This window comes from Erythrolamprus reginae, chromosome 7 (genome assembly GCF_031021105.1).
Source record: "Erythrolamprus reginae isolate rEryReg1 chromosome 7, rEryReg1.hap1, whole genome shotgun sequence".
NCBI classification, from domain to species: Eukaryota; Metazoa; Chordata; class Lepidosauria; order Squamata; family Dipsadidae; genus Erythrolamprus; species Erythrolamprus reginae.
Genome location: NC_091956.1, coordinates 61138945 through 61149992, shown reverse-complemented (window position 1 = coordinate 61149992; position 11048 = coordinate 61138945). Strand labels below are relative to the sequence as shown.

Here is an 11048-nt window from a genome sequence, read left to right as displayed (position 1 = left end):
TGTGCTCTTGTGTTGTTGTGGTTGAAGCTGAAGTAGTCGCCGACAGGCAGGACGTTGCAGCATATGATGTTGTGGGCAATACTTAGATCATGTTTAAGGCATCTTAGTTCTAGGCTTTCTAGGCCCAGGATTGAAAGTCTAGTCTGGTAGGGTATTCTGTTTCGAGTGGATTGATTGACAAATTGATTGACAGTCAATTTCACACGCTGTTGTGCAAATGAAATATTCAATGAGAATCTTTCATTCATTCAGATCTAGGATGTGTTATTTGTCCCCTTTATTTTTTTTGAGCAGTATATGTTCCGATTCAGATTATTTTGCTGCTTTTTACTTCAGAGCAAGTCAGGTTGTTAAAAAAAAAAAGTCCTGCTATAAATGCACAAAGAAGAAAAAAAATGGCAAAGAGAATGAAAGGGGACGATGCCTAGATAACACGAATGAGCAAAGGCAACGTGCCAGCCAGACGGGTTACTCACCGGTAGCTTTCTGAGCCGGCTGCGGGCCTTCTCCCCCTCCTTCCCCCTCCCTCCCCGCCCAGGTGATATGAAGCAGCATCTCCAAGGCCTAACCACGCCCCTTCCCCGCCTCGGGACAAAAACACAACACAGTTTCCACCCGGAACGAAAGAGGAGGGGCCGAGGACGGAAGGCGTGGCTTCGGAGCCCGAGCAGGAGGCGGGCTAAACGAAGCAGGTTAAAAGAGGGACGGGAGGGAAAAGGGGCGGAGGGCGCCTGGCGTCGGAACCGTTGGGGCTCGGAAGGGTCGACACTGCTCGGGCACCGGGCTGGGCTTGCGGCGAGGGAAGAGCGACCGGCCACGCCTGTCTTAAGCCTTCGCCCGCCTTGGGGGGAGCGGCTTAAGCGCAGCAGGGGAAGAGCCAGCAGCAGCTGCTAGTGCCGCCTTGTCCAAAGAAGAGGAAACGGGGGAGGTAATTGAACAGCGGGCGCCGTTGCCAGGATAAAAAAGACTGCTTTCGCCAATCTCGCTTGGTCAGGCTGGAGTGGGGAGGGAAGGGGCCGCATTCAAGTCGCCGCCTGTTCCGCTCTTGGCGGTCGAGATCCCGGATAGGGCTGAAGATAGAACCCGGGCGCCTTCGGGTTCTGCAAAGACTGCGAGCTAACAAAACGGGCTTTTATTATATCGGTGCAAAGGCAGCGTCGGAAAGGAACCCGGTCGAAACGGCGCCGGAGGTTTTGCCTTGCCCTGAAGTGTGGCTTTTTGTGTGTATGTGTGAGATTTGGGATTTTCGAAAACTCTCCTGTCATTTTCCTGCCACAGACCCTCGCAAGAGCGCGCCGGAGCCTCCGCCGCCCGTCACCTTTTTTGGCTGGCTTCTGCGCGGAGCCTGCGTGGCGGCCGAGCTCCTCTTCTTCCCCGCTTTGTCTTTGCGCGAGGCTCTCGCTGGGTCGCCCCTCAGCCTCGATCGGCTCGCCGGCTTGGCTCAGCGCCCTTCAGCGCCGGGCGAACCCTGAACGACGTGGGCGTAGCTTCCTCGCTTTGCTCGCCGGGGATCTCCCCTCGCTTCCTCTCGGTTAAAAAAAAAAACCGGAGAAAAGGGGGCGGAGGGGGTAAAAAACCAGCCTCGGGACCCGGAAGGGAGACCGAGTCAGTTGTGTGGGGCGTGTTTGCCATCGGAATCTCGCGAACTAGAAAGAAAAGAGGGAGAAAGAGAACGTGTGGTCCAAGTTGGGGAGGGAGGGAAAGGAGAAGGCAACGAAGGAGCCGGCCTCTTGGCTTCCCCTGCCGCCTGCCTCAGCCGGAGATCGAGAGCCAAGGGTATCGATCGGAACGCAGCGGTCCGGCTCTCCCTCTCTCGCTGCTGCCGAGCCCTGTGTGCGTGTCCCTTCTGTATGGTCGCCGTTGTGTTGGCGCTGAGGGAGGAGGAGGCAGGCGGTTGGTGGGGGGGATGGGGACAGGGCGTGTGTCTGTATCGAGCGGTGGATCCGAGCAGCAGACGGGCCGCCTTTTCGGTCGCTCGGCTGAGTCCACTTTTTCCCTCAGCCTCCTCCGCCCTTTCGCCTTATTCTTATCCGTCGGCCCCAAAAAAACCCGCGTTAGAAAGCGGGGAAGGGTGTGAGGGAGAGAGAGAGCGAGCGGGATTGAAAAGGGGGCTTGTTGCGTCCTGCCAGGTTTTTTTTTTAATCAGCCGAAACGCAAAGCCTCGGTCGCGGTTGTGAGGGAAGACAAAAGCCTGTGTGGGGGACGAATGCGAAGAAAGCGCTGCTTGTGAAGGGAAGCAGCCGAACGGATGACAGAAACGGGCGCGCTGCAGAGCGACAATGCGAAGGGAGCGGGAGGGGGCGGCGAAGGGTAAGTTCAAACGTGGCTTATTTGGGGGGGAAAGCGCCGGCGTTTCCTAAGGCTTCCTTCCAGGCTATATGAACAAAGAAGGCTAAGAAAAACTGTGAGGGAAATCCCAAGGTATAAAGGGGGGGGGGGGAGCAGGTACGATGCGGGGGGGTGGGGGTCGGATAGCAAAGTCTCATGGGCGGCGAGTCGAACCTGGAGGTCTGTTTTCAGAATGAGATGAGGCTTTGCATGGTTTCAAGGTCACTTGCCTTGGGGATAGAAGACAGGAATGTAATTCTAGGTGGTATCGACAAAGCTTTAATGCTGCTTGTATGGGAGAGAGACAGAGAGATACTACACGTTTACTTCTTTAAGTAAACATACATGATAAAATGCATTGGCTATACCTAGGTCAGTGTTTCCCAACCTTGGCAACTTGAAAATAGCCAGTGGGGAATTCTGGGAGTTGAAGTCCAGATATCTTCAAGTTGCCAAGGTTGGGAAACACTGACCTAGGGTAATAATATATTATCTCTTATTTATTCTAGTGTCACTGTGTTGCTAGTTTGAATGCAGGAAATGGATTTGGGAGGCTCCTCCTGTTTCTACATTATACAGATGACTGGCTGTATCATGCAGATTGAAGTTCACTGTTATGTATGCTAACAAATCTTTGGTTCTTTTATTCTCAGTCCGGGACAGAAATCCTGTGGTTTGACGGTTGCAATTGGAAACTAGCAGAGGTTTACTGGAACACAGGATGACCAAGAAAGCACAAGGAAGAAAAGTTCTGTTTCTCCTTTACTGGGTTCATGAAGCATCGTGATTTGAAGGACGGATTTGGACTACAGAGCTTGTATGAACTTCGGAACGCTACATATTAAATGAGTCATATCCATTTATTTGCAATGTATGGTGCATTTGCTGATGGAAAAAACCCGATCTGTTTTTAGAAGTTGCTGATCTGGAGAATCTAAAAGCCACCTATATTTGGAAATGACTGGAATTTAGAGAAGAAACGTGGGAATTCTTCATGCATGTTATCTCTACTTTAGATGCATTAATCTCATAATAGCATGCATCATTGTAAAATGCAACTGTAGTCATGGCATGGGGCAACCTTTTAAATGATGCCTCATTGAGCTTTGCTACAAACATAGCTATACCTCTAAAGAGGATTTCCAGCAAAAAAATATCAGACATATTTGGATTGAAAGATGCTTCTTGCCCAAAGATGTCACTGACTATTATGTGAAGGCATGAACAGATTTGTGGATTGCAGTCTGGCCTGTGGCATAGTTTCATGCAACGGGGACTTTGGCTTGGATTTAAGAATTGTGGTCTTCAGTGAAACCTAAGATGTGCTCTTGATTTGGACCTGTCTCAGAAGGTAGTCTGTAAAATGGCTCAGACCAGCTTGCTGCAGGGGAAACAGTTTTATTGCAGAGAATGGGTTTTTCACAAACTACAGCACTGCCTCCAAGAAAAGACAAGCTTCAGCAATAGCTCTGCCAACAAACCATCCATTGTGAATTCTGGGTCTGATACTTGTGTTGTCCCTTGCAAGGGAGCATCCTGGGGTGTATTGTTAGTAGGAGGTCCTGGTAGTGGCAAGACAGCAGTTTGTACTGAATTATTATGGCCAAGTTCACCTGCAAACTTACAAAGAGGTTTACATCACCAAGCACTAGCCTTCCATTTTTGTAGGGCACAGGACTCTGATACGCTCTGTGCGGGGAGGTTTATTAGAGGTTTAGTTGCCCAGATTGGTCAGAGTGGACTGATTCAGGATTATGAGGACAAAGTGAGAGATCCAGCTGTTCAAAGTCTCCTGCAACCTGGGGAATGTGAGCGAAACCCTGCTGAAGCTTTTAAAAGGTAATAAATGACACTTGAGTATGTTTCTTTCATACTGCTTGAGTAAATAAGGTGCTTTCATAAAAACATAAATTGCTCTTCATGTGGGTGGTATTTTCTGCTTACAAGAGTTGCTCAAATAAGGCCTGTGGGGAAAAAGTTCACATGGAAAGATAAATATTAGGCATGGTATCCTGAGAAATTGGTGTGAATCACATTCTAGATTGGCATCTTCTGATAACTCTGGGATGGAGTTGGCAGGGAAGAAGAAACATGAAAGGCAGTTAAAGATTAGAATGTCTCCATGGTTATATTGATAGAAGCCCTTGCTTTTAAAGATAAATATCTGTTCAAAGTTTTCACAGTGGCTTTCTGGAAACTACAGTAGAGGAAAAACCAAACAAAAATCTGGCCTAGGTCATGTTGATCAAAGCATGCACTCTAGTGCTATCTTGTTGATGTTTCATTTTCAATTATAGTTTATGTTCAAGTATAATTTGAAGTTTATTCAGGATGGGAAAGTGTTGCAAAGTGTTAATATAGCATGCTTGATTGGAAGGCCTGCAGAAATACTTTATGACAACGTTGTGAGTAAATGCAGAATATTGACAATGAAGCGTATTGAATCACTTGATGGTCTGACTGTATAAGTCTTATTGTTAAACTTATCTTGATATGCATTAGATGTGGAGCAACAGTGGATATTAAAAGTTTATTCTAATTTGCCAAGTCATAGGACAGCTAAGGAATTAGATATGGATCAACAGTGGATATTAAAAGTTTACTCTAATTTGCCAAGTCATAGGACAGCTAAGGAATGTAAGCTATGATATTTTATCTTTTGTGAAATTTTAGATTTAACCAAGGGAAGAAAATCTTCATTGATAGCTAGGATTTATAATTCTATAATGTTGTAGGTCAGACCTAACTCCAGATCTTTTATGTTATAGATCTCATTAGTATTCTTCTCTATATTTACTGGTGAGGAATTGGGAAACTATAATTACCAAAAGCTCATAGGAGGTATCATGGACCTCATTTTCTGTGGTAATGAAAATATTAGTGATGGAGGCCTGCATCCTCACATCGTGCACTTCAAATACTGTATATGAGAAATCACTTCTCATATATTTGTGCACTTCCCAATGAGGAGAATTCCCCGCCCCTCCAAATCAGAAGATAAAAGAACAATAAATATAATAACCCTAACACTTTCCTTGTTGATGAAAAATCAATAGTATTTTCCCTACTTTTAGTTAGTTCCATTCATATAGAAATTGATAGGAGTTCCCTGTTTCCTCAGTTACTTGCTGCTTTACAATTTATTTTGGTTTATAATTTATTTTAACAGCCTATACCAGGTCTTTCCTGGTGTAGGCTATTAAATTTTTTTCATATGTAGTCTTTTATCTACATCAGTATTTCTTAAACTTGGCAGCTTGAAGATGGGTGGATGTCAACTCCCACAAATCTTCAAATTGCCAAGATTGAGAAACACTGATCTATATGGAATGCTTGTGCAGCAATCTTTCAAATTTACTATATGGAACTGGTTAAATCCTATGTGAAAGAACCACCCCATATGATGATGAACATCACTTTTATTATATTTGCGAAATACTCTACAAAATTCCTGTTTGATAGATTGCCTTAATGGTTGTACTTTTCTGCCTCCTAAGACTTTCTGTGCCTAGAAGCAGTATTTTATTATTTATAGGCTAAATGATTTCCTTTTATTATCTGTTACTCCTTTTTGGAGCCATTGTTACACCAACTTAATAAAAATCCTCTTGGAAAGGCTGTGCTACTTTTATGATTCTACAGCTAGGGAAGTTCTGAATGATAGCTCTTTGTTTCTCTAATGTAATCCCATTTAGGTAATATTGTGGATTAAGAAAATGTAGGAAACTATGCTTTTCTTCCTGAAGTCCCAGCAGAAGTATGGTGAGTGATGAGGGATATTGAAAGTCGCTAGTCAAGCCATACACTAGGCTCTTCATCCCTGAATTGGAACTGGGAAAAATGGCATTTGGATTTGATTTCCAAATCTTAATGTCATTTTTCTGACTTTTGCAATCAGAATCTAAAGAAGAGGTTCTCATTTCTTTGATAAAAAATACATGACACTTACAAACATTAAAAGTACCAACAGTTATTATAGCTAGCAACATTGAGGATGGACAAACTCAGGAGAATGTCTTCTTGACCTCATACTGTATTTCAGAAATTGCTTGTTTGTCCAAAACCTAAGAATTATTTTATTCTGCTCCATATTAAAGTCTTGGTGGCAGGTTACTGCAGCTTTAAAAGCCTGTAAACAAATCTGCAGCTTGAAATTCTCTTTTTGGAATGCCTATAAAATATGTCAGTCAATCTTATCTTTAATAAAATAACAAATAGAAATGGAGTTTGAATCTTTTTTTGTGACAAAACAAAAATGAGAGTCATTTCTGTTCTACACAGACATGTTAGAAATGTGAAATTTGTGTTTTTAACATGTAAATAAAAATGCTTCCTAGTAATATATTTTAATATCTTAAGGCAATGTGTAACTTTATAAAAAAAGGGAGAAAACAAAGGCTTACAGGTTAATGGGGCTGATAAAATAATATTCATAATTGATAATTTTCATGGTCCTTTATGGAACAAATTAATCTGAAAGTCCCAGTGATTCCATTGAATGCTTTAAAACAGATAATGTCAACACACGTTATAAAGTACCATAGTGTGTAACCAAACAATAATTTGATCAATTATTCTCCAATTTAGAACTTGTGTTATATAATTCCCAACCAACTTCAAGTTCTGGCTCTTTTGAAGTCCTGGATCCGGGATGGAGAATCTATGGCACGCATGCCACAGGTGGCAAGCTGAGCCATCTCTGAGGGCATGTGAGGCTTTGCCCTACGTCAGCTCCAATGCACATGGGTGCACTAGCCAGTTGATTTTTGGCTTTCTGGAGGGTGTGGGGAGTTTTTTTCCCCCATCAAGTTTTAGGAAAGCCTACGGAGCCTGTGGATGGCAAAAAACAGATCCAATGGCCTACTGGAAGTTTGGAAATGAACTTCCGGTAGGCCTGTTGTGCCATTTTTTTGCCCTTTTCGGGCTTCATGAAAGCCTCCTAAAGCCTGGGGAATGCATAAAATGGCCCTTAGGGCTTACCGGAAGACCGGAGCCTTCAGTGAAGCCTGTGTGCATGTGTGATGGGAGTACCATAGCGGGGGGGTTTGTGCATGCTTATGCAGGGGGAGGTATTGCATTAGGGCACCCGAGATCATGTAAGAACATAAGGTTGGAGAAAACTTTTTTATGTCTTAGTTTGCTCACATGGGAGTTTCCAAATGTGTGGTATTGGCGCAGAGGTGTTCAAATTATTCAAGCTAGTCCAAACATAATAAGACTTGCACCTGTGTGAAGGAGATCTTCACACTGTTTATATTCTGAGAGCAAATCTTAATAACTTTCTAACAAAGATAATAAAATGTGTTTACATGCCTTGGGTGTTCTGATGACATTTAGGAAAAGGATGTAAGACCTTAAAAGCCCTTCAACTTGCTGAGAAAATATCTATTATCCAACTCCAATTTAGAGCTGCTGGTAGTGGATGCTCTTTGAATGGACAATTACACTGGAATTATAAACGCATTTATAAATGCATTCAAAATGCAGGATTATGCTTCTACTCACCTACTTGAATATAGTGGAATTCAGAATAATAAACTTACATAGAAAGAAAATATGTTCCATGTATAACTTTTATTATTATTTAATTTTAATTTTATGTCATCTTTATTACTTTTCTAAATAACTCAAGGTAGCCAACCAATTACTCTTTCCTCTCCTATTTTCCCTTCCACAATGACCTGATAAAGTGAATTGGGCTGAGAGAGAGTGACTGACTCAATCAGCTTTCATATCTAAGGCAGGACTAGAACTCAGTTTCCTGGTTTCTAGCCAGATGGTTTAAACACTAGACCCAACTGGCTGTGTCAAATAAAAAGGTTGTATAAAACATGTTATTACTACAAGACAACTGAAATACGGTTTCCTAAGACGATTCCATGTATTTCTTGTTGGTGCATTAAAAGATTTATTGGCATGATTTAGGTTGCAGCTTGAAAAAAAAATCTATAAATAGCAAGTCATGCATTTTAAAGATATGTCTATAACAAAGTAGTTCATATATTATGTGGTTTTCTGAAGAGTAGTTTCTTGACTAAACTACAATTTTCTGGATATGCACGATATGCTGCTATCAAACAAACCATATTATAGAAGAGGAGTTTGATTTTATGCTAGTGATTTCTTAAGGTTCTGTAAGTATTGCACTGGCAGGCTTAAGTCTCAGTCTGTTTGTAGGTTGCATACACTAAAAATGTTGATACAGTCTTTAAAAGTGAGCAAAACCTCTAGAAATAATTTTCTTTTCCTATCTTATTAAAAATCATTAAGTAGATGGCTGATGACTAATGTTAATATTTAATTGTACACTGAGTGTAAATGTAACAAAAAATTTGTTTTTGTTCTATTACTTTTTTAGAGTACATTTATTAGTCTAGGACAGGGGTTGGCAAAGCACGGCTTGTGAGCCGCGTGCGGCTCTTTGGGCCCTCCGTTGTGGCTCCCTGTCCCATCACTGGTTAACCCCGCCCCTTACTGCTTCTAGTAATTTTTTGGATATTTTTGGAAATTTGGGCTGACCAATGTTTGCCAACCAAGGCAAACATTTCCCTTTGGGCGATCGTCCCCTCTCCTCCACTTGTGACCCCCTGCTTAACTGTGGCTGAGCCGTGAGCGTGCGCACGTGCAGGGAAACTCTCCTCTAGTGAGTGCCAAAGCATAGGAAAGGTGTGTGCAGTGCGGGTGTTCATTCGCTTAGGGAGGGTATCCCTGTATGTGCGCATGCTTACAACTCAGCTACAGCCAGCCAGGATGTAACAAGATAGAGGGGGAGGGGGAGGAGGAGGGTCACCGAAGGGTGTAGGAGCAAAGTACCGCTGTATCTACCTTCCCTGCATGTAAGGCAGCATTCACTTCCTGCCGCTTGATGCTGGAGTTTGCGCCCTCCATGCTCAAAGAGGTGCTGGGGTGGGGTGGGGGTTATAACAGGGCAAGGCAATGGCCGGAGCATTGGTGCAGAAGAGATCTTTTTCCTATTGAGCGTCTTTCCCTGCAAGGGAATATCCTCAGCCCTAGCTTAACAGACCTTGGGAGAGCAGGAAGAGGAGCGGGAGGCAAACTGGATTCCCAGTCCCTTTCTTGCCTCCTCCTTAGGTGCAAAAGCGTTTCCTGCCTCCTCCCTAGGTTGTAAGAGGAGAAGGGGAGGAGAATGGACGACTGAAGAGAAGCTGCTCCTCTGCCAGCCTGATCTCTCCTCTGATCGCTCCTCTGCCAGACTGGATTTGGTTGCAGAACCAAACCAGACAGTTATATTAATTCCATCTTAGGCCATATTTTTAAAGTTAGAATCGTCAGAGAAGAGAATTGGCCTGCAGTCCTCAATAAAAGGACCAGTCCTTGAATTTTTCCAGAGCATATTTAGGGTACACAAGCAATATAGAAAATCTGTATGAAGAAACATTGAGAAAGACATGGGTTCCATTCTAAAGATTATGTTATAACAGGCAGTATTCTATTCTATTCTATTCAGAATCAATCCTTCAGATGCGCACATGCGTGGATTCCTTGGGCACATGTTGCTCCTAGCAATTTTTTCTTTCTCATAGAATTTTAGATTGGTTTTTGCAACTGCATTTTATTTCAGGAGGGAGTTGTTGGGTCAGAGCATGCTATAGAATAGAATAGAATAGAATTTTTATTGGCCAAGTGTGATTGGACACACAAGGAATTTGTCTTGGTGCATATGCTCTCAGCATATATAAAATAAAATTTGTCAAAAATCATGTGGTACGACACTTAATGATTGTCATAGGGGTCAAATAAGCAATGAAGAAACAATATTAATAAAAATCTTAGGATATAAGCAACAAGTTACAGTCATACAGTCAACATGGGAGGAAATGGGTGATAGGAATGATGAGAAAAACTAGTAGAATAGAAGTGCAGATTTAGTAGAAAGTCTGACAGTGTTGAGGGAATTATTTGTTTAGTAGAGTGATGGCGTTCGGGGAAAAACTGTTCTTGTGTCTAGTTGTCTTGGTGTGCAGTGCTCTGTAGCGACGTTTTGAGGGTAGGAGTTGAAACAGTTTGTGTCCAGGATGTGAAGGGTCAGTAAATATTTTCCCCGTCCTGTAAAAGGCAGATTTGAAATAGTGCCATGTTAGTGAGAAACAATTAAAAATATAGTTCACTTCTCTTATAGCTCTCTCTATAAGAACTATTGCAAAGTAGTATTTGATATAAAATAATTGGAACAGTGATATACCTCGAATTGATAAGACATTTTGGGTTCTTTTTTTTTTTAACACAAAGTTTTTGTGCTGTTTTTGCAGTTTCAGTGTCTTTGCACCAACCACATAGTCATACATACATACTATATTTTCCCGAAAGTAAGATCTTGTCTTATATTTTTTGAACCATTAAATAAGCACTCGGCATGCACTCAAAAGTCCGATGGGGCTTATTATCAGGGGATGTCTTATTTTGGGGGAAACAGAGTACATACATACAATATTAAAGCTTATAACCTTAACATGACTATGTTACCTTCTGGTTTCAGGGTTTGCAACAAAGTTCTGGAGAAAATCTTTGTTCAAATTTAAAAATAATAGCTTTTTGAAGACTAGTGAGTAACTTCCAGAACTCTACTTGTGATTTTTACACAAGCCACTCATTTTAACTGGTTCAGAAAAACTACATTTTACACCAACTAGTTGAGAATTGCAACAAAATGCCTTACAGCAGCATGATTTAAGTTTCGATAATCGGCAGTTGTAATGTCA

General features: G+C 42.4%; 1 protein-coding gene across 5 annotated transcripts in view; it reads left to right on the top strand.

The window, feature by feature from the left end:
- Nucleotides 1-620: 620 nt before the first annotated feature.
- The window catches only part of ANKRD50 (ankyrin repeat domain containing 50), a 47861-nt gene continuing 37433 nt past the window's right edge, over nt 621-11048 (top strand). Inside the window, exons 1-3 of one of the 5 annotated variants that reach the window (XM_070757688.1) lie at nt 713-928; nt 2147-2310; nt 2982-4167. In XM_070757688.1, the coding sequence (XP_070613789.1) occupies nt 3692-4167 (476 nt within the window). In that variant the 5' untranslated portion in view covers nt 713-928; nt 2147-2310; nt 2982-3691. The other 4 variants (XM_070757690.1, XM_070757687.1, XM_070757689.1 and 1 more) reach the window with 4 other exon arrangements.